At 40.8% G+C, this 27,910-nt stretch overlaps 1 protein-coding gene across 1 annotated transcript; it reads left to right on the top strand.

The window, feature by feature from the left end:
• The first annotated feature begins 1,405 nt into the window (after positions 1 to 1,405).
• Positions 1,406 to 27,564, top strand: LOC137185215 (protein NDRG3-like). The gene is made up of 16 exons (XM_067593557.1): positions 1,406 to 1,638; positions 7,066 to 7,149; positions 8,296 to 8,328; positions 12,993 to 13,098; positions 13,355 to 13,475; positions 15,184 to 15,246; positions 15,368 to 15,428; positions 17,390 to 17,476; positions 18,507 to 18,563; positions 18,675 to 18,778; positions 20,247 to 20,312; positions 20,632 to 20,683; positions 20,815 to 20,862; positions 21,807 to 21,842; positions 22,019 to 22,070; positions 25,217 to 27,564. Exons 2-16 carry the CDS (start codon positions 7,090 to 7,092, stop codon positions 25,384 to 25,386), a joined length of 1,116 nt encoding a protein of 371 aa, XP_067449658.1. The 5' UTR covers positions 1,406 to 1,638; positions 7,066 to 7,089; the 3' UTR covers positions 25,387 to 27,564.
• The last annotated feature ends 346 nt before the right edge of the window (positions 27,565 to 27,910 follow it).

Here is a 27,910-nt window from a genome sequence, read left to right on the forward strand (position 1 = left end):
ATATACATACAGTATATTTAACATTACATACTTTTGTTATAGTGTCATTTTCATACATTGCATGCACTTTTATTCATGCATATACCATCACACATCGACTATATACTGTGTAGTTCATACATCAAACTCAGTGGAACATGACTAAGCTTTTAATTCTAAAGGATATATGTCATATTCATAAATGCAAGTTAACGAGTAGTTTTAAGCAATTCAAACAACATAGAATAAATGTGTTCCTCTATGAATCCTAAAGCTGTTAAAACTATAAATACATGTTTGTATTTTATTAAGAACTGCTGGACATCATTTGCACAAATATTTGCACAATTCACTTATATAGTCTAAGCTATTTTTATAAAGTATCACTGCTTCAACAGCAAAAAAGGTTGGAAACCAATGGTTTCATCTTTAACAATGTGTTGTATTTAAAAATCTTGTTACATTATCCATTGTGTCAAATCTTCATCTGAAAAGTAACTGAAGCTGCCAAATAAATGTAGTGGAGTAGAAAGTATAAAGTAGCATCACATGGAAATACTCAAGTAAAGTACAAGTACCTCAAAATTGTGCTTAAGTAAAGTCCTTATTTCCACCGCTGGTTTTGTTGTGGCCATGTGAACTTGGATTAACATGACAGATGCACAAATGAAATATTAACTGTGATTTCCAATTAACTTACTCACCTTCACCTGACAGCAGCAGAACATCTTCCAGTTTGAGGTAACTGGTAGTGAAAACTGTCTGTCAGCCAGTCAACACACAGAAACAGTGGAATAATATAATATAATATAATATAATATAATATAATATAATATAATATAATATAATATAATATAATATAATATAATATAATCAGGTCATCAGTAGTGCTAACAGTATTTTTAACACAAAGTGCTGGACATGTAGCTGCTCTGAAAGTCTTCCTCAGACAGCATCCAGGACACGTATCTGATAATTACAAGATAATCTCTCTTAATTTAGTAACTAATTATCAAATAGTACTCACATAATTATGAGATCTTTTCTTGTCTTTTCTTCAGCCTACCTGGACTAATGATGGATGGATTGCCATGAAATTTACAGAACTTGAGTAAATGTACTTAGTTACTTTCTTCTCTATGATGTCTGCATTCTCTTTTCTGGTATGAGTAGAAAACACTTTGGGGATGTTGGAATGGTGCTGGCTGCAAATACAAATATTAAAATATATTTTATATGATAGTGTTGGCTGCAGATTTAAATATTGCAATATATTGTATATGATGGTGTTGGCTGCAGGTATAAATATTGAAATATATTGTATATGATGGTGTTGGCTGCAGGTATAAATATTGAAATATATTGATGAAGTACAAACTGCATCAACTGTCCCACCTGACAGTAACTGTCAGTTCCGTTTCCTTCCTGCCGTGAAGACCTGACACCTGTGAGTCTCAGCAGCCGGTTTGACCTCGTGACCTGCCGCTGAATCAACGACCTGTTGTTTACGGTGACGTAGCTCCGCCCCTGGCAGTCCGCGTGCAGCAGACAGAGTTCAGTCCGCAGACGGAGCCTCGCGACGAGACCAGCTCCGGTTTAACGGTCGTCAGTTACTATTTCCTCACTGAACGGTTCAGCTTCTGGAGCTAACGGCTAACGGTGAGTAGCTAACAGCGAGTAACGTTCAGCTGTTGTAGGTAACGGCTACTAACCGAGTAACGTTCAGCTGTTGTAGTTAACGGCTACTAACCGAGTAACGTTCAGCTGTTGTAGTTAACGGCCACTAACCGAGTAACGTTCAACTGATGTAGTTAACGGCTACTAACCGAGTAACGGCTAGTTAGCTGATTAGCCCGCTAACGGTCAGGTGGAGCTGTTAGGTTAGTCGCGTTAACGGTAGCCGCTCAGTTATCTCAGTGAACACGGTTGTTGTGTCCTCCGCGTGAAGCTATCCGACATGGCGCAGGTATATTTGGTTACAGGTGTGTGCATGTGCGTGTGTGCGTGCGTGTGGCACTAACGTCTCCCGTAGTAACGGTTGCTAGGGCTTAAGCTGTCTGTCTGGAGCTCACATTAGCACACAGGCTCATTAATTAGAGAGTCCTCCATCCTGTGTGTGTGTGTGTGTGTGTGCGTGCGTGGGCGCGAGTGTGTGTGTGGGCGGACAGCAGAGCATCGGTACACTCAGTTCAACATACAAACCTTACCTCACATCCGAGCAGGACTCCATTATTTTACAAACACTGATGATTGTTTTTGTCAATTAATCAGTTAAATTAATTGAATTTGAAAAATGCATAAAGTAATACAAGTTACCAAAGACAGAAGTAATGTCAAACTGCCAATAAGTGTGTTTACATGCTGGTTTTAAAAGACAGTTCACTTCTTCCGATGTGTCTTAAACCAACAGTCAGGAGCCAGGAACATTAAAGCTGTTTTTCTTGCTGTAATCATTCCTCCTGTTCATACTGACCATTAGAGGATCCCTTCATAATGCACTTATCATGGAAGTGATGAGGGACAAAATCCATCGCCTCACTAATTCGGTATCCAGGTATCCGATCTGTATTACCAAAGTCAGACTTTCATTTTCATATTTATCATCAAGGTATGTTCCTAATGACTAATTTCCCTGTTGATCAGACGGAAATTTCAAATTAGACTAGTCGACTAGTCTAAAGGTAAGAAAACACTCAGAAAACAGACAAAATTGAGCACAATTTAATCAATAAGGTAAACATTGTCTGTAAAAATATTGCGTGTATTTAAGAGGCATTTGAAACAGAGCGGTTCAAGGGTAGCAATGTTTAATTGACTAGTTGAATAATCGCACACATCCCTATCATCATCATCATCATCATCATCATCATCTTTCTTGCTGAATAACAGGGACATAACTTGTGTTGAGGAAGCATCTGTTTACATGACCAACAGTGATGACAGTAAACTGAATATCTGTGGATTGTGGACTGTTGGTTGGGACAAAACAAGACATTTGAGGACGTTATTTTTCACCATTTTCTGACATTTTAAAGGAGACATATTGTGCCTTTTGTGATTTTTCTGTTATTTTATCCTGTTCTGATGTCGGATGTTAAACATGGTCAAAGTTCCAAAACTTGACTTGAACCTATGTAGAAATGCTGCCTGCAAGTCAAAGGTCAGGGCTGAACTGAGGGGCTGCATAAAGGACCAGTAGAAGATAAATAGATACATATATAGAAAACTTAATTAATCCCCGAAGGGAAATTGCATTGTCATTGCAGCCATGACAGATGACAAAAATACATGAAAACACAAGTAAGACATAAAAACACAATAAAAACACAACAGATACAGACACAGAGGCCATGGTGATTAAAAAAGCAGGTGACTGAGTGAATAAATAAATACTCGTCAAGTTAGGAGTCAGGTTAAAGTTAATCCACAGACAGTGTGATGTCATCGGGCCTGGCAAAGTCAGATGAGTTGTAAAGTCAGATGGCACTTGGCAGGATTGATCTCCGGTGCCGTCCTGAAGCACCGGGGTTGGGTCAGCCTGTTGCTGCTGCTCCTTAGCCTGGCTGTCATGTCATGGAGGGGGTGGGAGGTGTTGGCCATGATCACCAGCAGTTCTGCCAGCAGTCTGTCCTCCACCACTTCCTCCAGTGTGGTCAGCTTCAAGCCAATGATATTCCCGGCTGTCTTTATGAGTATGCTCAGTCTGTTGGTGTCCTTTGCCTTGATAGTGGCAGTCAACCTAGGGGAAACACTGGAATGATAGAACATGTGGAGCATCTTATGACACACATTAAGAGATCTAAGCCTTCTCAAAAAGTAGAGCCAGCTAATGCCTTTCTTGTGGATTTGTAGATGGCCTCAGTGTTGGTGGACCATTCCAGTTCGTCATCCAGATAAATGGCCAGTTATTTGTAAGTGTTAACGATCTCCACATTACTCCCACTAATGCAGACTGGGGCAGGTGGGGCCTTCTTCCTCCTAAAATCCACCAGTCTCCTTGGTAATGGCCATGTTCAGTTGCAGGCGGTTTTCCGCACACCACTTCACAAAGTGGTCCACCAGGCCCCTATACTCCCCCTCCTGTCTATCCTCCACACATCCCACAATGGCAGTGACATCCGAGCATTTCTGCAGATGATGATGATGATTAAGAGGTGTACCTGAAATCCGATGAGTAGAGGATGAAGAGGAAGGGAGACAGCACAGTCCCCTAGGAACCCTGACATTGCAAACCAGATGTGAAGACACACAGCCCTGTAGCCTCACAGACTGCAGTCTGCCCGTCAGGTAGTCCTTGATCAGAGATCATGGGGGTGTCCACCTGCATAACCTCCAGTTTTTCCTTCAGCAGCCTGGACTGGATTGTGTTAAAGGCACTTGAGAAGTCAAAGAATATGATCTTCACTGAGCTGCTGGGTCTGTTGAGGTGGGAATAGGCCCTCTGCAGCAGGAATTTAATTGCGTCATCAGCACACACATGTGGCTGATATGCAAACTGCAAGGGGTCTAATGAAGGGCTGACAAGTGGTCTGAGGTGTGTGAGGACCAGTCTTTCCATGACCTTCATTATGCGAGAGGTTAATGCAATGACTTGAGGACTGTGGGGCGCCCCTTCTTAGGCACTGTCACCAGACATGATGTTTTCCATGATACAGGAACTCTCCTGAGGAGCAGACTCATGTTGAACAGGTGCTGGAGCACTCTAACTGGTCAACACAAGCCTAAATAAGGAGTTTTTTAACTGGAAACCATGCAAAGATATTCCAGTAGAGCCCCAAAATAAAAAATAGACCTGGAAATGTGCAGAATATGTGTCCTTTAAAGACCAAGCAACTAATTGATTAAGCTAGAATATCCAGTTTTCAAAAAAACAGGTTAAAAAATTGGGATTCTCCAAAATCCTGATTATAACCAGAATCCTAGTGAGCCTATAAATGCACCTGATAATAGGAAAGTAGCCTCTAATTTATGAAGAATTGCTTGTCCATCGTGGTGGTTGGCAAGCCTGATAAACAGCCTGAAATGCCTTTTTTTTTCACTTCATTATTCATTTGAATGTAAGATATTCTGCAGCCAGGCTGGTTGTTTCCCGTCTGACTAAATCCAGGGCTTTCTAAATGCCAGTAAAATACTTCAGTCAGTCTTAGAGGTGATTAAATGTTATTTTTGATCTATTTTAATCCTCCTAACTGTCTAAGTTGCCAGTCAGTACAGCTTCAACTAACAATTATCTTTACTCTTGATTAATCTGTTCATTATTGTCTGGATAAATCGACTCATCAGTCTTTAAACTGCCAAAAATGACAAATGGCTCTCACAAGTTACTAAAGGCTTAAGATTTATTTTCAGTTTTTTTTACTTGGCTGATATTTAAATAGACCATCTGATAGTCAGTGCAGTGTGCGCTCTAATCGAAGCGGTTACTGCAGCCAGTTAGCCTGCAGGAAGCTCAACATCCATCCAAACTACTCTGCTCAAACACTCTTACCCAACCTGTCTGCCCACACACACTCACACACACACACACTCACTCACTCACACACACACACTCACTCACACACACTCACTCACACACAGATCTCTGGCTGTTCCCATTAGATTCACACAGTTGAATAACAGACTGACCTTCCACACAGGTAGACACCCAGAGAGAGAGACAGGCAGGCAGACAGGTGGCTGGCTGGGTCCTCAGGCTGCCCCCAACCAAAGATTATCCCAGTCGACTAGTAGTCATTAGTTCAAGCCATCAGTCGACTAGTCGTCACACGTATATGATATAATTATTTAAATATTTTTGGGGCATCAGAAAATGGTTTGAGTTCCAGGGCTGACAAAGAATATTATGAGTAACATTGTCAACACTGTGCTACTTTACAGAGAAATACGAAACTGTAATAAAGGGCCTTTAACATATAAATTTTACAAGCACACGCATGAAGAGAGCCGCCTGTTAACGATGATGCTAATGACAATGCTAACGGCAAAAGTGCTAATGATTTTGAATGTGTCGGAACAAGCAGTGAGCTGACTGAGTTTCATTTTTCAGTCCTGGGGGTCAGTTAGTCTCGTTAAATCCTCTCTCATTTCAGGCTGTTTCCTGGCTGTTATCACAGCAGACCGGGTCACTGACTGAGGGATGAAGTTTTGCCATTTGTCGCCCCGGCCTGGTGTCGCCTTGTGTTGCCACGTCCTGTATCAGTCGTTTTAAATGAAAAGCCCTCTAGTCTTTCATACACGGTCCGGCCATATCTGAGGCTTTGACCTGATTTTGACAAGGCGCAGCTCCTGATTGGAGTTCGAGGGTTTTTTTTTTTTTTTGTCCTGTGACTAACTGACCAATGAAAACGTGGTCGACTCTTCTCATTGATTGAACAGCTGGTTGACTGTTAGAGGGCATCCCATCAGATACCACGTTATTTTTGACTAAAATAATCTTTTGTTAATTTGACGGCGTTGGCAGGTACGTTAAGGTCATAAAATGTCTATAATACAAATATCCATCCTAGTCAGTAGTACAGTTGAATAATTAAGTGGTATTTAAACAGAAAGTTTTTAGCTGCTAAATCAGGTTCCGATCATTTTGATTCCCTCTAGAATCAATCTCGAGCTGCAACGATTAGTCGATTAATCGATTAGTGGTCGACTACTTAATGAATCGCCAACTAATTTGATTTTGAGTCATTCTTTAAGAAGAGAAAGTACAAATTCTCTGATTCCAGCCTCTTATATGTGAATATTTTCTGGTTTCTTTAGTCTCCATGACAGATAACTGAAGATCTTTGAGTTGTGGACAAAACAAGACATTTGAGGACGTCGTCTTTGGGAAACACTGATCTAGATTTTTCACCATTTTCTGACATTTTATGAAGAAAAATGTCAAGAAAATAATTGACAGATTAATAGATAATGAAAATAATTGTTAATTGCATGCCTAGATTAAAAAAATTAACTATAATGAAGACAACATCTAAACTGTTATGTAAACTGTATCATCACCAACCATCCCAGGCAGGTGAACAGACACCAGGAACAGCTCACGCCTCTGTCTAACTGTGTGTATTTGTCTGTTTTTATGTGTCTAATCAGGTTGATTGGCAGCAAAGTGGTCCTATGATGGAGGAGCTTCATGATGTCCAGCTGACTGAGATCAAACCACTCCTGACAGGACAGGTGAGGGGCGTGACTTAGCTGGGTCATGTCCTGTGTTTATGCGCTGCTGAGAAAGTTTGATGTCCAGGAGTAACAACGGTCAGAAAATCTAAACCAGAAGTTGATGATCAACAATTGTTGTTGCCCTGCAGCAAGAACTGATTTATCAAACTTTATTTCAGCAGATTGGGTCAATCTGATTAACTAAGAGGATTTTCCTCCAATCTGATATCATGGGAACACATAAATATTCAAGAAGAAATGTCTTCTACAGTGTGTCTGCAGGTCTCGAAAAGTGCTAAAAAGCATTGAATCCAGTTTCCTCTAAGGAAAAAGCTTAGAGGGTATTTAAAAATGTAATTGGGTAATCAATCCATGAATTTTCTTCCACTTGTATATTTCTGCCACGTACATTTATGTGTATATATATATTGCTGGGAAATGCAGAGCAAATGTGAAGTAATAATCAGTAATTTCCCTTCAAATGTGCCGCCATCTAGTGGAGAGACAGAGAATAACATATCTGATGAGAACATGAATAAATCCTTTTAAAGGTTTTCAATGTTAGTGATGGAGGCCAAAATCCACAGTGTGTCCAAACAGTCATTTAAAAGTCTGTGTGAAGCTTCTATTCAGCTTCAGCAGTCTGAGTTAGTCATATCAAGTGGATATCTGACACATTTACAGTCTTTTTAGCATCAAATTCCCTCTTTGTGTTTCCTCGGACAGTGTTTCCCTGTTGAGCTGCAGGTGGAAGTATAGTAACAAAAAGAGGAACTTTGGCACTAAAAAGACTGTAACGTTGAAAGATATCTACTTGATTTGACTCATTTGGACGCTGAAGCTTCATATTAGCTTCAGATAAACTTTTGTGGATTTTGTCCTCCATCACTTCCATTGTAAGGTCATTATGAAGGGATCTTCTAATGGTCAGTATGAACAGGAGGAATGATTACAGCAAGAAAAACAGCTTTAATGTTCATTTGGGCTCCTGACTGTTGTTTTAAGACTGACTGGAAGTATTGTGAGCCAGTCCTTTAAATTTAAATGTAACCCTGTTCTAGTTTATAACCTGTCTTACTATCAGCTTCATGTCCTGGACATTCTCATTGTTGGATAAACTGATTTCATAACATTAATGATGAAAGAATCTCTCTCTCTCTTCAGAACGGGAGAAATCTCCAGGACTTTGACTGTCAGGTGAGTTCAGCAAGAACAATCACACCTTCAGATTTTTTCTAAGACACTGTGTAGTGTTGTAAGCATTTGAAACATGTGAGTTAAGTATACTTTAAATATATCCAGAAGCTGAATTTATATTAGTGGTCAACACAGAAGCATGGAGTGTGTTTACATGCTGTTTGAAGCTCAGATAGTAAACGAGTTCCATATCATTGTTTGTCACAACAAACATTCCACAACCCAAAGATATTCAGTGTACTGTTTTAGAGGACTAAAGAAACTAGAAAATATTCACATTTGAGAAGTCCCCCCGCCACCAAGCGTGTAGGAGAACCTACGGTGGCTGCGAAAAACGTGAAAGGTCCTCTCTAGAGTCAGCGTTTTGTCCCTAGTGGGCTACTGTAGAAACATGCCGGGCTCCGAAGAAGACCTGCTCCCTCTGTAGATAGAAAGGCTTATTCTAAGGTACACACTACACATGGGTCCTTTAATAACCAACTCTAAGGTGGAGAAAATAACTGAACAGTCTGTTTCACCTCAGAAACCCTGCAGCTGCTCAGCGTGTTGGACAGCAATGTGTTTGCCCAGAGCTGATGGAGCAGCAGACACGCTGCTCTCCACTGCTGGAGACATGACGTTAATAACACAGCGGAGCAGAGAGGCTGCTCACTGCTGGAGACATGACGTTGATAACACAGCGGAGCAGAGAGGCTGCTCACTGCTGGACACATGACGTTGATAACACAGCGGAGCAGAGAGGCTGCTCACTGCTGGAGACATGACGTTGATAACAAAGCGGAGCAGAGAGGCTGCTCACTGCTGGAGACATGACGTTGATAACAAAGCGGATCAGAGAGGCTGCTCACTGCTGGAGACATGACGTTGATAACAAAGCGGAGCAGAGAGGCTGCTCACTGCTGGAGACATGACGTTGATAACACAGTGGAGCAGAGAGGCTGCTCTCCGCTGCTGGAGACATGATGTTAATAACAAAGCGGAGCAGAGAGGCTGCTCTCCGCTGCTGGAGACATGATGTTAATAACAAAGCGGAGCAGAGAGGCTGCTCTTCGCTGCTGGAGACATGACGTTAATAACACAGCGGAGCAGAGAGGCTGCTCACTGCTGGAGACATGACGTTAATAACACAGCGGAGCAGAGAGGCTGCTCACTGCTGGAGACATGACGTTAATAACACAGCGGAGCAGAGAGGCTGCTTGTTTGTTGTTATTTGTTGTTATTCCTATGCAGGCAGGAGACTGTAAGATGCTTTCAAATTAATTAATTCATCAATTAATGCAGTTAACCTTTTAAAATAAAAAGGCGGACCATTTATATTACTTGTCAGTTATGTTTCATATTGTATTTCAGTGGACTAAAGACACCAGTGAATAGTTTGGCACGCAGTCTACTGGAGCAAGAGACTGAAAATAGTGTTGCCTTTTCTGTTCATTTAATTGAGAATCAATTCTGAATCGAAATGTGAGATTCTCAAAGATTTACACCTAGTAGAGACGCTGGTGCACGTCTGTTTAAACAGTATTTTAGCTGATTTCACTGTATTTCACACTGGAGCTGAGAATCAGAGCAGGAAACACTGTCCTCCATGTGTATAATGAAGTGGCTGAAAAGAAAAGGCAGCGATTCAACTGACAAAATGCGAGTCGACTCGGATTTATTGGCTCGGTGACTTGTAGGGTGCAACGCTACTGACATCTACATAAATCACAAGACCAGAGTGCCAAGATCTGTTCAGCTGAGGTCGATTCATCCTCATATTGTATTTCACAATGACGGGGAAAAGGGAAAAACTTCTGAGTTTTTACAAGTTGGAAGCTTATAATTCTGTCAGTCATATTTAGGTGCAGAAAAACTCACTGCATAATCAGAGCAGACCAGACCATCAGACGCCAGCTTAGTTAGTTGGATAATCCCACACCCATCCAACAGTTCATTCAGGATCTAGTGAAGCCTTCATTTTTAACATTTTCATTCCGCCTTCAAAAAGGAAATAATAGCAGAAATATATTGTTTTGGGTGGTGTTCAGTTTTTCTCGGTGGACATATTGAATGTAAATTTGATTAAATTAGCTTATTGAATGTTCAAAATAGATGTCAGTCTGATGGCCGTTTGTCCATCTGCCTCTCTGGAGAATAATCCAGGGTCAGGAAAATATCGCCACCAACTGTAGTTGTAAGATTTTTATACCAAGCGGTCTGAACAGCAAGGGAGAAAAACTGTGATCAAAAAGAATTTTGAAATTTGATTTCCCTGTGGGGTGGGATGAGTGCAGGAGGAGGAAGGTTAGGATTAGGAAGAGGAGGAGGAGGAGGAGGAGAGGAAGGAGTGGAGGACAAAATAAAAGGTGATGAAACACCACTGACGGATGTAGGACAGACAAGAAGTGGTTGGCTGTTTAGAGATTGTACGGCTCTCAGCCAATAACTACAGAGCTTATTCCTCTTGATCCAATCACGCCGCCCCCTCTCTCTCTATACCTTCACTTGGCAGAAGGCTGAAGGACAACAAGGCTGCCCTCTGTATCTGCTGACCTCTCTCTCTTTGTCCTCTCCAAAACATTTTCTCTTTATGAATCACTCTGTCTCTTAAACTCTCCTCCTCCTCCTCTTCCTCCTCTCCTCTGTCAGGATGTTTGACTCTCTGGACTTGCACCAGATCTCCTGTTCTTTAGGAGTTGGGGTGGTGAGTAGTTCAGTAGTACGCTCTCCTGAGTCATGTTGTACCAGCTGGTAGCTTACAGGAGTCAGCCTTTTAGCCAGTTAGCTACTTAGCCTGCTTACCTGCTCACCTGTATTTATTCTGTTGCAGTTGAGTGAGTCTATATCACTCAGTCATATCACTTTCCATGAAAGGACACAAATCTCAAAGTATTTTCCAGAGCAACACATAACAAGCAAACTGTGGAAATCATAATCACAGCTCAAAAACAGGAAAAGTAGAAAAGTAGATCTTAAAAAAAAGAACAAGATACATTTTATTTCGGTTAAAATCAGATTTAAATGCAGAAAATGTTTTTAGATAGTTTGGAAATGTCTGCATTTTCCCCATAGTTCATCCGGGAAAGTCCTTCAACAAGCTACTTCACCTAATTGTGAAGTTGTGGTTTAAAGGATATTTAGCACGTCGTTGTCAGATGTTCTGAGGAAACTGACAGAACAAAATTCATTAAAAACACAATACAGTGATTTAAATTGTAATGTGGTGACAAACTGTGTGTGTGTGCTGATGCATGTGAGGAAGATTAAGATCCATTAATAGGATCTGTCAGGTGTTTCCATGGTCAGTTCATTAATGAGATTACTAGACAACACTTCAACCTACAACATGAGTCCATTCATCAGTCCGTCCATGTCTCTATCTGAAAGGTAAATAAGTATTGTCAGTGCACAGTGGATGTACTGCTCCTCTGTAAATAGAAACAAGCAGTGAGCAGCTGCTGCCTGAACAGGTGTTCCTGTTGTTATAACTCTGATAAACTCAGCACGCTGTTCCCTTCCTGCAGACACTTGGGTTCTGGAAATACCCCCCTACAGGTTTGACCATATATACCATCAGATGATATACGTTTCTGCACAGTCAGAGATGTTGATGTCACACTTTATACTGTAAATATCTCTGTGTTAATTAACTGTTGTTAATCACTGACCAAGACTCTATGGCAACATAGGATATTTATATCATTTTAGCATCAATATAATGAAGTAAGTTGATTTGGCCTAAATGTGTCAGACATTCACGTCTTGTTATTTAATCTACAAACACTTTCTCAGTAGATTTTCCAGCACATTTACCATTAAGCGCATTTCTATCCATGAAATTGAGTGTAAACAAAGTCAAAATATCAACCAAAAAAAAGGTTTTTTTTTAGCTTGGCTGTGGTGGAAAAATTGGTGTTTTTGTTTTGTACATTTCCAAAAAAAAATGTGGCTAAATGTATGAATTTCTTCTTTATCCTGGTTATGATCCGACAGCCACGCCCCCTTCTGAGCGAACCAATCACATCTGAGATAGGATCAAAACCAGCTCACACATGATGCGCCTCATGTGATATTCAGATAATCAATATTGTAGAGCACAGGAGACAAATACATTAATAAGCAAATGTCCTTATTTCTGCTTATTAACGACTTTGTAGTGTGTTATAAACTGTTTATTAAATGCTATAAAAGGGGGGAAAGTGTCACCGTTTAAGTTAATGAGCTGATATTCAAGGATTGAAGTAAATATTTTGAGCTTTGAATGACGTCGTCTCGTTGCGTCTCTTCTTCTGCAGCTGTTTGGCACCGACTGGAGAATTAGCATTAATTTGCATTTTTGCAAATATCCTTGAAATTCATTCAAATCTGCGCTACATCAGGAGGAAAACGACTGTTTCACTGCAGACGCTTTGATTCGTCACAGCTGTTACTAATAACATTAACAATGGTTTTGTTCTGTGTCTGAAAATGTCTTCAGTGAATCGAGGATTTTATTTAGTTGTCGTAAACAGACGGAGTCACTGTGAGGAACATGTCTGACATCAGCCGAACCGCTTCCTCCTGACTCTGTGTGACGTCATGACGACGCTTCACTGTTTCCTTCACTTGTGTTCAGATGGAAGTTGGTGAAGTGAAGAAATTGTTGTTGTTGTTGACAAGATGATGTTTGTTTGCTTGTTGTTCAGGAGCACGATGTGGAGACGGCCCACGGCGTGCTGCACGTTACCATGAGGGGGGTTGCTAAGGGTAACCGACCCACAATCCTCACCTACCATGACATCGGACTCAACCGTGAGTAAACACACACACACACACACACACACACACACACACACACACACACACACACACACACACACACACACACACACACACACACACACACACACACACACTGCAACAGTTCATACATTCCCAGCACATGCCATCCAGATAAACACAAGTTCACTCAAATAGATTCTATTTTAAATCCTGTTTATCTGAAAGTATGATTGTGTGTGTGTGTGTGTGTGTGTGTGTGTGTGTGTGTGTGTGTGTGTGTGTGTAGACAAGTCTTGTTTTAACAGCCTGTTTAACTACGAGGACATGCAGGAAATGACACAGCATTTCTCAGTTCTGCATGTTGATGCTCCAGGACAGCAGGAGAACGCTCCCATATTCCCTGCTGGGTAATTAAAACACACACACAACACACACACTCTTCATTCTCCGTTGGGTATAAACACACATGTTCATGAGTGCTTGATCGTTCTCTGGGAAACACACACACACACACACCGGTGTTTTGGTTCAAACATCGAGTTGTAAAGTGTCATCAAGTACTCGTGGTGCTTCTGTAAAGAACTAAAGCAGACGCTTTAGTTCAGATGGAAAACAGGTTTTGGAGAAGATGTCATGAGTTACTACTGACCTACAATATGACACACATCCCACCTGTCTAGATACAGATACCACAAATCCACATCCAGTTCATGACACCCGACACAGAAATATGTACAAATAAAGAAAAACCAGATAAAACAGAGAGCAAAGAGCCACATGTCTACAAACAGAACAGTATTCAAAAAGGCCAAAGACAAGACCACCACCAATATAGACCAAGAGGGAGAAATGTAAAAAAAACTAGATATAAAAAAACTTCAAAAAGAAAATAAATAAAAGATCATTCCTGGACATATGTGGAGGTTTTAAATGTCTTAAAGAATGTTAACAAGGAGCTTCATGCGTATCATGTGTATCAGACTTTTTCACATTTCAGATTTGAGATTACGTCCTTAATCCTTAAAGGATCAGTTGTTGGTGCAGCAGTTTCCCTCCATCTCAACGGTATCGGCCGTTGTGCCAAAAGAGCGTTTCCAAAAATGACCATAAGAGGGATTGATTTTAAAAACCTGATGCCCCTCCAGAACTGTTCAAGACCGGGACAGAACCAGAACATATGGATCAATGAGGCCTCTGTAGTCTTAACTTGTGTGAGACGGTCGAAATCTGTGCAGCAGAGTTCAGTGACTAGTATGAAGGTCTTGCTGCAGAGATCAGTTCATCTGCTCATGTTCTCTCAGGAAGATACACCACCAGGAGTTTCCATAGCAACGACACAGATGTTGACTCACGTTTTGAAACAGAAGCTGCTGAGAGGCTCCCGAATGCTATTGATTTCTGAATGAATGGATATTTGCTGTTATTTTTGGTGGAGGTTCTTGTTACAATTATAGGTGAAACACTGCATATAAATGATTTAACTTAAAACAAACAAGGAATACAATTAAACATGTTAATATGTTAAATGTATGAGTTTATATTGAAGATATACAAGCAAAGACAAACAAACAAAACTGAAAAAAAGCTTTTGGGCATTTTAATGAGACATGAGCTGCTGTTGAAGTGAAGAGAGAACAACCTGCAGCTCCTGTTGTTCATGTTTACTGACGCTCAGAGGCTGAAACAGAACACCAACATGAATCAGGGAACATATAATACTACAGTCAGTCGGCTCAGATTCACTCGTCTCTGTGTTGAGATGTTTCAGGAAGCCTGTTGTGTTACCATGACAACCTGCAACAGTGAGTCGTCATGTCAGCTGCGACCACCTGCGTATTAAACCGTTTTTAATATGTATCGCTTATTTATTCTGTTTTGATTTGTTCAAAAACATTTAACGAAGCTAAATGTTGCCGATTTATTAAAAACACACAATAGATGAACAATGATATGATTCATCTCACAGCAGTGGCGCCCGCTTTGTGAACCACTGGGTTAAAGTCTAAAAACACTGGATCCTAAATTTCCCATAATGCAGCTGGTCTTTTCTTTCTGTCGTGTGTGTGTGTGTGTGTGTGTGTGTGTATGTGTGTGTGTGTGTGTGTGTGTGTGCAGGTACCAGTACCCCACCATGGATGAGCTGGCTGAGATGCTGCCGTTTGTCATGTCACAACTACAGTAAGTCTGCCGTCTTCGTCACTGTGAAGTGCATGATGGGTATTGTAGTAGGAACTTCAGACAGCCGGAGGGGTAGTTCATCCCTGTGTGTGTGTGTGCGTGCGTGTGTGTGTGTTCTTAGGGTGAAGAGTGTGATTGGTATCGGGGTCGGAGCTGGAGCCTACATCCTCACCAAACTGGCTGTGAGTAAATCCATTTAAATCATTTATCAATAAACTAATAAATTAAAGGATCATTCTGCTGATTTTCTGTATTTTTCTTCATGTTTGGATCCAAACCAACAATGAACTGATCTACTAACAAATATCGTGTGTGTATCAAAGCTGGTCTTATTCCTCTTTGTACTGAAGTTATGATGTAGAACAAAGTCAGAGGTTGTTTATCTGCAACAAGCTAACAAAGCTGTAAACAGAACAGTGTTCCTGCACATGCTCAGTAGCGTCTGCCGTACACAGAACTACTCTCTGGAGACTGAAAACATGATGCTGTTATTAGTCTTTGGCTGCTAGACTGTATAAAAATAATGGACGTTGCCTCTGTGACATCACCCGTTGGTTTGTGGACTCCCGTTCTTGAAGCCTGGAGTTTTGGTGACCATGTTTTGACGAGAGCGTGGAGCTGAGCAGGAGCAACCCAGGGTCCAACTACAGAACCTGACGCAGCACCGCGGTAGCAACTTGTCAGTCACAAAGTAGCCGCACCCTAAATAAAACCTGCTTTATCGTCTATTTTACTCCATAATTTACTAAATGAACGTCAGGCTGTATTGAAGAAGACTTGAGACTAGTGATTAGGACCATTAACTCATTAGGAAACAGTTTACTGAGGTAATAAATCCAGTGAGCAGTAGAGTCATTTCCTCATAGACTTCCATACAATCAGACTTCTTTATGCAGCCGGTGGAGTCGCCCCCTGCTGGCTGGTAGAGAGAACGCAGGTTCAAGGCACTTCTGCACTGGCTTCACTCTTCAGACCCGGAGCTTCCTGCTTGGACAGAAAGCAAAGTGAATTTTAGACGCATGATTGCATAAGTCAATGCAAAGACACCATTACACACAAATTCACCGAGGCGACGCAAACTGATATACATACAAATACGTAAGTTGAAAATTTGCGTGTATCACAGAGCTTCATGAATGTTGTAGCTTACAGCTAACGTACAGTTGGTATTTTGGCTGTTTGAGTTGAATAAACAAATGATCCAGCAGTCAAAATCACACCAGTAACACAAGACGAGAACTGACCTGAACACAGCTTTAGTCTTGTTGTATGAGGATGGTGATCACAACACATCTGTATTCAGCTGGACTGAACGTGTAAACAGCTGGAGAAGACTCTGGGACATACAGACTGTGTTGCTATGAGTTATGATGAGGGTTCATAAGAAAGTTCCACATTTTGGGAAACATTTTTATTCTTTGGTTTTTGTATGCATGAAAAACAAGCAGGGCGCCTGTGTTTCATGAGTCTTCTTATACAAATAATTTATTTATATGCACATATTATATTTGATCTTATAAATATTCAACATCATTGTGTGAGGGCTGGAACACAGCTCTCATATTATTGTTATCTTTGCACTTTATTATTTTTCTTCCGTACGTTTTTCAGTCCCTAACTACTTCTGCACACTTTCAGCTACAGAAACCATTCAAATGCACAATAATGCAATGGACAATACTGCATAAAATGTATTATGGAACGTTTATAGGAGTATTGAAGTATTCATACTTCATGGACAGGTGTCCCATGAGGAAATCTTAACATATTAAAACATGAGACCAACAGCGCCACCAAGTGATCAGTTATTACATATTTTATATGTATATCTTTAGTCCTCGATGAACCTTCTGATCACATTCTTCAAACATGTTATCCAGAAATTGAAAACATGATGCTGTTATTAGTCTTTGGAGCCGTTTCTAAACAAACTAACGTGACCAAACTCTTCATGATGAAGGATCATGTGACCCAGAGCAGCGGTGAGACTCCTCGCTGACGGGTTCTCAATACGATATATCAGCTTTGATACACACACAGTACTGGTTGGTTCAGCAGAATGATCCTTTAAGTGTAGAGATGACTGGAGGGCTGCTGGTCTGAATCCATCATTCAGCTCATTGTGATGTTGTTGTTGTTGCAGCTGAACGAGCCCAGTCTGGTGGAAGGTTTAGTTCTGATCAACGTTGACCCGTGTGCCAAGGGCTGGATGGACTGGGCTGCCTCGAAGGTCTCACACACACACACACACACACACACACACACACGTCGTCACTACACTGACATTATATTGAGTTGATTTTATAACTGGAGCCAGATTCCAGTTTTATTGATAGTTCAATTCCTGCCTTCACATCCAGACATGGACTCACAGCACAACCTTCATCTGTTCTCTCATCATCACTGCCGTCTGTCTCCATCACGTATCTCACACTCTGCTTCCAGAATCATCGGTCCTGACGTCGACCCACCCTGAACGCAACATGTGTTTAGTCTTTTTGTCCGCCTGCATGGAAGCAGTGATGGAACGCAATGTTTTTTTATTATTAACGTGAGAATATGTAATGTACTAATGTTCTGGAGGCACACACGTTACGCAACCTGCAAATTTCCCCCTTGAGGATAATAAATCTATTAGAGCTGCAACAATGAATCCATTAGTTCATCCACCGAAAATGAATCGGCAACTGTTTTGATAATGGATTCATCGTTCTCTGATTCCAGCTTCTTAAATGTGAATATTTTCTGGTGTCTTTAGTCTCTACGACAGTAAACTGATTATCTTTTTCATCTTGGACTTTGGGAAACACTGATCTACGTTTTCTGGACCAAACAACTAATTATTTAATCAAGAATATAATCAACAGATTAATTGATAATGAAAATAATAGTTAGTTGCAGCTCTGAAATCGATCACAGTGAGTAACTGTGTGACTGTTCTTATTGTGTGTTCAGCATGTGAGTTTTGTTTTTATAGGTTTTTTACATTATTATTTATTGGTGTCGGAGTATTTTGCTCCGACCTAAAACAAAGTTCTGATATTGGTGCTTAAATAAGTAAATATTTTTAATCAGCTGATATAATGTTTGTACTGGAAAGTACTGACTGCTTATTACAAAGTCGTATCATTCTGACTGAGTTACGATTGTGAAACAGTTATTAGATTCTTAGTATTAGAAAGATCTTTAAAAGTCTTAATGTGACTTGATGAAAGTAAATTAAACATCAGATTCAAACCAGATGTTTTTGTCTGTGGCAGCTGAGCGGCTGGACCAGCAACCTGGTGGACGTGATCATGGGACATCACTTCAGCACGGTGAGGGCCAACGCTTCTGTCTTTATATAAGAATCAGCTGATCAACCTCCACCTAACTGTTAAATGTGTGTGTGTGTGTGTGTGTGTGTGTGTGTGTGTGTGTGTGTGTAGGATGAGTTAACAGACAATATGGAGATCATCCAGACATACAGACTCCACATTTCACAGGATATACCGCAGGACAACCTGGCCATGTTCTACAACAGCTACGACAGGTGACGAGACTCACTCTGTGTGTGTGTGTGTGTGTGTGTGTGTGTGTGTGTGTGTGTGTGTGTGTGTGTGTGTGTGTGTGTGTGTGTGTGTGTGTGTACTTTAGATGAGACCAACTAGGTGTGGGAACAACACTAAGAGCACCAGAAGAGGCTCTGAAGTTATTTCTATCTGTCTGTTAATAAATGACCTGTGTTGTTCACTGATAGGTAAAAATGACCAAATAGACTGAGGTTGGTTGAAGTCAAGCGTCTCTTTAATCCAAACCAAACATATATTGTAGACACGGAGAGTCCGCAGAGTCTCCGTGGTGAATTCTGACAAGACAAAGGGAAGTCACTAGTATATATTGACGGGAGGCACCTCTAGTTGTTTACAGATTCCTTCTAACAGACCTAGACAAAACTTTACAGATCTCTCACTTTCACATGATGATCATGATGTCCATATGTCTATTATAGTGTTCCCCTCAAGGCCCTGCCGCCAAATATATACATACATATGACCATACCTACTTAACTAATACATGGATTTTTCTATCATTCACGCAGCGCTCCGGCTGGACCAGAGTATATGCAGGTCTTGAAAAGTCTTAAAAAGCATTGATTTAAGTTTCCTCAAAAAAAAAAACAAAAAAAAAACAGCCTTAGAAGGATTATGTCTTAAATTTCATTCACAAAGGTCTTAAATATGTTTGCTAGGCAGTAATGTTAGTTATAAAATGTTTTTTTTTTATGAGATTTTAGTTCAACCTGGCTGGAAAATCCCCCAATTCAGTTGTTCTCTCTCAGACCTCTTAAATGAAGTTATTTTTAACTGGTTAATCTGTCATCTATTCATCAAGAGTTCATCTGCTGCTGATCCACATCCAGCTCCTGATTCATGAGTCATTAGTTATATTATTGGGAATGACTGTTATAAACTGACAGGAAGTCATGACAAAACTCTGAAATAAATGTAAAGAAATGGACATTTATGTCACTTGGTAAATGATTCTAGCCCTTATCATCACTGATGTTTTTGATGTGTGAAACAGATATTAAATTGCACTCAATGTGGTATTAAAATATCTTAAAAGGTCTTGAATTGAAGTGGTGGAGCTGCAGAAACCCAGGAAACATTCATCACACAGACAGAAGTTTGTCTTCTGTATCAAAAGGTTTCCACAGCTCAAACACAGCTCAAGTTTTTTATAATCATTCATCCAGAAGCCCTTAAATCATCATATAATGAGACATAAAGCATCAAACGGACTTCATCTTTTCTCTTCAGGGAGACATTAAACCTGCTGATGGTAATGAACCTGAATGTAACTGTGCACAGGAGATGTTACCTGATATGACCTTCAGCATCCCCGCTGGCAGCGAGGGGAGCGAGAACCCGAGTCAGCAATAAAGCAAGAAGCTGCAAGAACTAAAGAACTAAACCTGTGTGTGTGTGTGTGTGTGTGTGTGTGTGTGTGTGTGTTAGTCGTACTGAGTTGCAGATGGAGCGGCCGATCCCTGGTCTGAATGAAGACACAGTCACCACACTCGGGTACCGACTCATTTGTTTCCTACTGTTCAGATTCAGATTCACACTGACGCACCCTGTTACTCAGTCTGACTCGTGTGTGTCTGTGTGTGTGTGTGCGTGTGCGTGTGTGCGTGTGCGTGTGTCTGTGTGTGTGTCTGTGTGTGCGTGTGCGTGTGCGTGTGTGTGTGTCTGTGTGTGTGTGTGTGTGTGTGTGTGTGTGTGTGTCTGTGTGTGTGTGTGTGCGTGTGTGTGTGTGCGTGTGTGTGTGTGTGTGTGTGTGTGTGTGTGTGTGTGTGTGCGTGTGTGTGTGTGTGTGTGTGCGTGTGTGTGTGCGTGTCAGGTGTCCTGCTCTGCTGGTGGTTGGAGACACGTCGCCTGCTGTTGATGCCGTGGTGAGTGTCGGCCCTGTTTCCATAACAGCAGCCACTTTGTGACGTCATATTGTTGTAAATACACTCTGTGTGTGTGTGTGTGTGTGTGTGTGTGTGTGTGTGTGTGTGTGTGTGTGTGTGTTGCTCTGCAGGTTGAGTGTAACTCCAGACTGAACCCCACCAAGACCACCCTGCTCAAGGTACCTGTCTTTGTCTTTCCATCAGATTCAGATAAAGTTTATCTGAAGCTAATATGAAGCTTCAGCGTCCAAATGAGTCAAATCAAGTAGATATCTTTCAACGTTAGTCTTTTTAGTGCCAAAGTTCCTCTTTTTGTTACTATACTTCCACCTGCAGCTCAACAGGGAAACACTGTCCGAGGAAACACAAAGAGGGAATTTGATGCTAAAAAGACTGTAAATGTGTCAGATATCCACTTGATATGACTAACTCAGACTGCTGAAGATGAATAGAAGCTTCACACAGACTTTTAAATGACTGTGTGGACACACTGTGGATTTTATCCTCCATCACTAACATTGAAAACCTTTTAAAGGACTAAAGGTCTTTGCACACCAAGTCCGTTTTTTTCGTCTGATATTGTTGCACGTTGTGTCGATCACGTTTAACACCGATTCTGAAAGTTTCGTCTGTCGTTACAGTTTTTAGAGCAGGTTCAATTTTCTGCTTTTTTTTTTTGCATCCGTCAAAAGCCTTTACAGAGTTGTTTGACCGCTCAGAGCCACCGTACACGCAAACGACAGCCTGGAAACACTGATGATGCTATCAGCTCCAGCAGAGAAGTTACACACAGACTGATCACAGGACGACTGTTGATCATGATCATGTCTGAATATCTGCAGATCCAGAGTGTGTGTGTGTGTGTGTGTGTGTGTGTGTGTGTGTGTGTGTGTGTGTGTGTGTGTGTGTGTGTGTGTGTGTGTGTGTGTGTGTGTGTGTGTGTGCGCTGTTCAGGATCAACTATATCCTCAAGAATCTAGTAATAAAACGCGTCGGACTCAGTGTGAAAGGTTTCTGTGCGTAAAGATTTTTGTCAGATGACGGATTAATAAAAACAGACTTGGTGTGCAAAGACTGTTATTCATGTCGTCATCAGACGTGTTGTTCTCTGTCTCTCCACTAGATGGCGGACTGTGGAGGACTTCCTCAGGTGGTGCAGGTGAGTCTCTGCTAGATGAATCAACCCTTCTCTCCAGTGTCATCCTCTTCCTCATTCCTTCTCCTTCCCCTTCAGCATATCATCACTATAATAATATAGATTTATTGTGCCAGTTGATGACGTTAAACAAGTTAGTTTTTGTTGTCAATCTTCAAACTGTGTTTCTCTCCCCTCAGCCTGGAAAACTAGCAGAGGCCTTTAAGTATTTTGTCCAGGGGATGGGCTACAGTGAGTATCTGCTAATGTTTTATTGTGTCATTGTGATTAAAACTGCGAGCTCACGGTAGCTTTTAGAAGTTACTAATGACTGTTGAAGAAGAACTTCCACTGACCCGACATGAAATGAGTTTGATCCCAACATGTGTTTGTACCAGAAGAATTCAGATCCTTTACTGTAGTTAAAGTACCAATAAATACCACACAGTAAAAAATACTCCAAGTAAACGTCCTGTACAAAAAATCCTGCTTAAGTAAAAGTACATAAGTATTATCAGAACTGAACTAAAATGCACTTACAGTATCAAAATATCAAAAGTAAAAGTAATCATAAATGTACTGTGTATATATTATCTGTGTATTAAAACTGATTGATGTGTATATTTAAGCAGCATTTTAATGTTGTACCTTTTTATACTGTTGAATAGTCTAATATTTAACAAACTGATCACGTTTCACAGATAAAATCTTCATCTGAAAAGTAACTAAAGCTGTCAAATAAATGTAGTGGAGTAGAAAGTACAATATTTCCCTCTGAAATGTAGAAAGTAGCATCACATGGAAATACTCAAGTAAAGTACAAGTACCTCAAAACTGTACTTCAGTACTTGAGTAAATGTACTTACTTACTTTCCAGCTCTGGTTTGTAACTTCCTGTCGGTCGTCATCGTCTCTGCATGCCGACATGTGTTAGCATGTTAACATGTGTTAGCATGCCGACATGTGTTAGCATGGTGACATGTGTTAGCATGGTGCCAATAAACATAAAACATATTTCTAGCATGTTTATGATATTAATGATATTTAACACATAGATAAAGAAACTTTGACATGTTGTTATGTTTTTAATGTTCCTCATGACCTGGAGATCAGTTTAACTGTTGATAAACCTTCATTAACAACCAATCAGAACTTCAGCTGGTCTAATAGGGAGTGATTTTGACCACAGACAATGTAATGTCCTCTGAAGTGATGGGAACACAACTGTGTGTGTGTGTGTGTGTGTGTGTGTGTGTGTGTGTGTGTGTGTGTGTGTGCAGCCCCGGCTCATTAACTGTAAGTAGAGTGTTTGTTTTTGTGTGTTTTGTCTCTGATTATGACTACTGTACAACCCTTTCTCAACCTGTCCTCCTTTCTTTCTTTCTTTCTCTTCGTTTCTCCAGTCCCTCATGTTGTTTTAAACAACCTGAGCAGCCAATCAGGTATCAGGATTTCAACCACAATCTTAGAGGAGGTTCCCAGTGTTTCCAGTGTGTTAAAGCAGCAGTCAGGTGTCTGTAATCATTCCTCCTGTTCATACTGGATATTAAAAGATCCTTCAAATGTGTTTTCAATGGAAGTGATGGAGGATAAAATCCACAGTGTGTCCACACAGTCATTTAAAGTCTGTGTGAAGCTTCTATTCAGCTTCAGCAGTCTGAGTTAGTCATATCAAGTGGATATCTGACACATTTACAGTCTTTTTAGCATCAAATTCCCTCTTTGTGTTTCCTCGGACAGTGTTTCCCTGTTGAGCTGCAGGTGGAAGTATAGTAACAAAAAGAGGAACTTTGGCACTAAAAAGACTGTAACGTTGAAAGATATCTACTTGATTTGACTCATTTGGACGCTGAAGCTTCATATTAGCTTCAGACTGTGGATTTTTGTCCTCCATCACTTCCATTGTAAGGTCATTATGAAGGGATCTTCTAATGGTCAGTATGAACAGGAGGAATGATTACAGCAAGAAACACACTGACTGTTGGTTTAAGATGGACTTGAAAAACTGTGAACTCGTCCTTTAATCCTCCTCCACCCTCAACGCCTCCATCTCCACTTTGCTTTTGTATCTCTTGTTACTTCTTCTCCTGTGTGTGTGTGTGTGTGTGTGTGTGTGTGTGTGTGTGTGTGTGTGTGTGTGTGTGTGTGTGTGTGTGTGTGTGTGTGTGTGTGTGTCGGCATGCTGGCTGTCGATCAGCTGATCACACTGATTTTTCCCTCCTGCAGTGAGAGTAACCAGCAGGCTGTGCTGCATGTAATAAACACAGCTCGGCTCCGTTCACCCTGCAGACGGACTCTCAGCTGCTGCTTCGTATCTGATAGTCGTGACCCGACGTCTCTGTCAGTTACAAGAACTAAAACACAACCGTCATCTGTTTGTTTCACTGATGCTCACACACACCTGACGCCATGATCACAGCTGCAGGTGGATCCTTTGGAAGACTTTAAGTCTAATGTTTCTTAAAAGCTCTTTTAGCGATGAAGGGTAATAAGATCTTCACTGTCCTAATGGTCAGCTGGCCCTGACTATGTTATTATACTAATAATAATCATCTTTATCTATAGAGCACTTCTCAGAATCCATGTTACAAAGTGTTTCACAAAGGCAGCAGAATAAAACAGACTAATCGTGAAACATTAGGTTTTAAAAAACCAATTCAGGAATTCAGAACAGAAATAAATGACAGTTCAAAGGAAAGTCAAACTCAAGTAAAATCAGGAAAGGCTGAAGGAGTCGCTGACTCGGTTCTTCTTCTGTTCTTCAGTTTTCAGCCTCTGGAACAGATAAAAGAACCTAGGATGACCGAGGATGTTGGTGCTCGAGATGAGACTTTAGATCGGAACAATCGTACCTTCAGGTAGCGCGAAAATCAAATGTGTTTAATGAGCAAATGTTAGAAAGCTAAACAGGAAAACTGATGACAGTGAAGAAGAAGCACACATACGTCTACAGGTTGTATACGTGTAGTTATATACAGTATATATATAAACTGGACTTCATGTAAAAATATCCAAAAGGTTTGTACATTCTGTGATTTTGTCAACGAGGACAAACATTGAGGAGGAAGACGAGCGCGTATTTCCGCCTCTGGCTGCTCTCCTATTGGTCGCTGTCAGCAGGGCGGGAGATGATGTCATGGGTCAGCATCAGTTGATGCCTCCAGGTTCATGTTTTGCAGCTTTCTGCCGTTCACTGATGGAAACGTCACAATCTGATAATAAGTTGATCTTCAGTGTGAACGGAGCATCAGACTCACCGCCATCAGATTTGAATCCAGCTGCTCGGTCACAGCGAGGACGATTCAAATCAGCACGTGCTGGTTGGACATAAAAACCAGCTCACACACACACACACACTCTGATGTTAACACACTCGTGTCTGTGTCGCCCCCCCATAGTGCCCACAGCTGGTATGACCCGGCTGGTTCGCTCCAGGACTCACTCGGCCTCCAGCGTCGGCTCCACGGACGGCGTCCGGAGCCGCAGTACCACCGGCACCCTGCCAGAGGGCGCTCACTCCAGCAGCCCCGAGCACACAGCAGCACACGCCATCCAGATGACTGCATAGTTCCCTCTCTGTCTCCCCTCCCCCGCTGTCCTCACCTGTGCTCACCTGGAACCGTGTTAGTCGTTAAAACGTTCTTCCCAAATAGCCGAACAAGTTCACGACATGTGACGTCAGATATTTGTTCCACAGCGACTTAGAAACAGGAACAGTTTTGATCCAGCAGCAGCAGCCATGTTGGTTCTGTTATCTTGTGCGATTTAGGATGCTATCGTCGGTCCATACAGTCACTTCCTGTCTCTGGAGCAGTGCGGTTACCGTGGTGACGCTGTAGGTGTAACTGTGCAGCAGGTTCATATTTATTTACAGTTGTGTTTATACAGTAGACTGTTCTGCAGATCAACATTTCTCTTCCTTTAGTTTGGTTCTGATCCCTTATTATTATTATTATTATTATTATTATTATTATTATTATTATTATTATTATTATTATTATTATTGTTGTTGTTACTACTGTTATCATCATTATTATTCTGTTCTGCTTGCTGTAGATGGTGATGTTTGTTGCTATGAAGCTCATTTTTGAAATGATTCACCTTTTTTGAACTTATTATATTTACTTTATAGAAATATTTCAGCAACATTCAGGAGATATTTACTCGACCCGTCGACACTGGAAAACCCGACTAAAGATGTTTTTAGCCATGTGAGTGGCCTGACTCAATAACTATCATTATTATTATTATTATTATTATTATCATTATTATTATTATTATTATTATTGTTACATTTACAACAGATATTCCTGAATGTCTGTAAAATAATTTGACATCCAATATTTGAGTCTGGACCGACAGACCGACGCTGCTCCTCAGAGCCACGCAGGCTCCAGGTGAATTTATGGTCTGACCCCTGACCTCTGACCCCTGACCCCTGACCTCTGACCTTGTCTTTTTCTTTTGTAGACATTTATACTAATTTCCTGGAAATTTTCTGTGTAATTTGCAGATATTTAACAGTTAATTTTCAGGACATTTTACAGAGAGGATGAAACAAGTGTTCAGGTGGTTTAGTTGATATTTGGGTTCAAACGTGGTGCAAAAATTCTTAATAAATGAGACTCCTGACATTTAACTGACAGAAAAACTTGTATTGATCAGTGTGTAGTAGTTTTCCTGTTAATAAGTGACGGCTAACAGTTTGTTTTAATACTCATTGGACTCCTACATGAATAAATGTTCTGTGTTGCACTTTGTTTTGTACACAAAGCGGCTTCGTTCACGGCCGACTGAAAGTCCTGCTGTCGACACAGCGTTTCTGTTTCTGTGAGAAATAAACCTGACAGGCTGAAGTTGTGTCATTAAAACAGTTTGAATTCACACGTTAACACGTCTGCTGGTTTATCAGCTGTAATCTCAGCAGCCTCCTCCTGTCGTCGTGTTTATTTTGTTACCTGCAGCAGATTTGTGAAGATTATATAAAAGTTTTTTATGCAAATTTATTAAAGTCAAAAAATTTCAGCTTTTGTGAGCTTTAAATTTTTTTTGGAGGGCCAGATTTGGCCCTCGGGCCGCTATTTTCCCACCATTGGATTAGTAAAAGTCCTGAGAATTGAGGATTGTTAACATTTATGAACATACCAACTCATCCTTTTTTTTCTTTTTTTTTACCAAATTGCAGCATCCTGTCTGTAAAATGTCCTAAAGATTAACGGCTAAATTTTAGTGTCTTGTGTCTGAGCCGCCCGGCGCTCTGCTCTCCGGGGCGACAGCATGCTCGTCGTGGAGTTTCGGCATGAAGTCTGTACAGTATCAAAGTCTAGTGAGAACAAACCTCATCGCATCATTTTATGATTCTGATTATTGATGAGCTGCTGTGTGACGCTCTGACTGTTCAGCGTTTCTTTGTCTTCAGACACGTTGATTTTAATGAATTGCACTTTAAACGTCAGTGTGTCCTGATGAAGGCAGACAGGCGTGTAGACGGTGTCGACTGTTGTTCTCGATAGTCTGCTACAGGAGGCAGGAAATAAGTCTTCATGCAGACTCTGGATTGGTGGATTTTACTAACAAACTCTTCTTTCTTTTCTTCTACTATATAAACTAACTGCCGTCTGTTATCACGTATGACTGCTGGTTCTTTTCTAGCTGTTCTGTCACTCTGAGTTTGTTCTTACTGGATGTTATTTCATGACTTTTAATGTAAACAAGGTTTGTAATGAAATAAAGCTCGTTATCCAGATTGGCGGTTTAGTGACTCTTTGCACGTTTGTGTCAGTTGCACACGTGGACCGTGATCAGTCCACGTGTTTAAAGTCAGATTTAAGGTGAGCAGAGAAACTTTCCCTCAAGATTATTTTTTGAAGCCTTTTGTCAAACTCTGTTGATAAAACTGTCAAACTCTGTTGATACAACTCAAACATGTTTGTATTGAAGGAAACTGCAACCTTGAGGGGAACAAGAGCAGAAGAATTATTTTACACAGCAAATGCCAGATATTTATTTTTGCTATTCCAAGTTTTTATTCATTTAAAAAACATTTTAAAAAAAGGCGTTACAAAACAGAGTCGCCACGCAACTCGAAAAGG

This window comes from Thunnus thynnus, chromosome 6 (genome assembly GCF_963924715.1).
Source record: "Thunnus thynnus chromosome 6, fThuThy2.1, whole genome shotgun sequence".
NCBI classification, from domain to species: Eukaryota; Metazoa; Chordata; class Actinopteri; order Scombriformes; family Scombridae; genus Thunnus; species Thunnus thynnus.

Excerpts from the sequence above, each read along its gene's own strand:
- LOC137185215 (XM_067593557.1), top strand. The coding sequence starts at position 7,090 with ATGATGGAGGAGCTTCATGATGTCCAGCTGACTGAGATCAAACCACTC. Across the intron at positions 18,779-20,246 it reads TTCTACAACAGCTACGACAG|TCGTACTGAGTTGCAGATGG; the intron begins GTGACGAGACTC and ends TGTGTGTGTTAG. Across the intron at positions 20,863-21,806 it reads CCAAGACCACCCTGCTCAAG|ATGGCGGACTGTGGAGGACT; the intron begins GTACCTGTCTTT and ends TCTCTCCACTAG.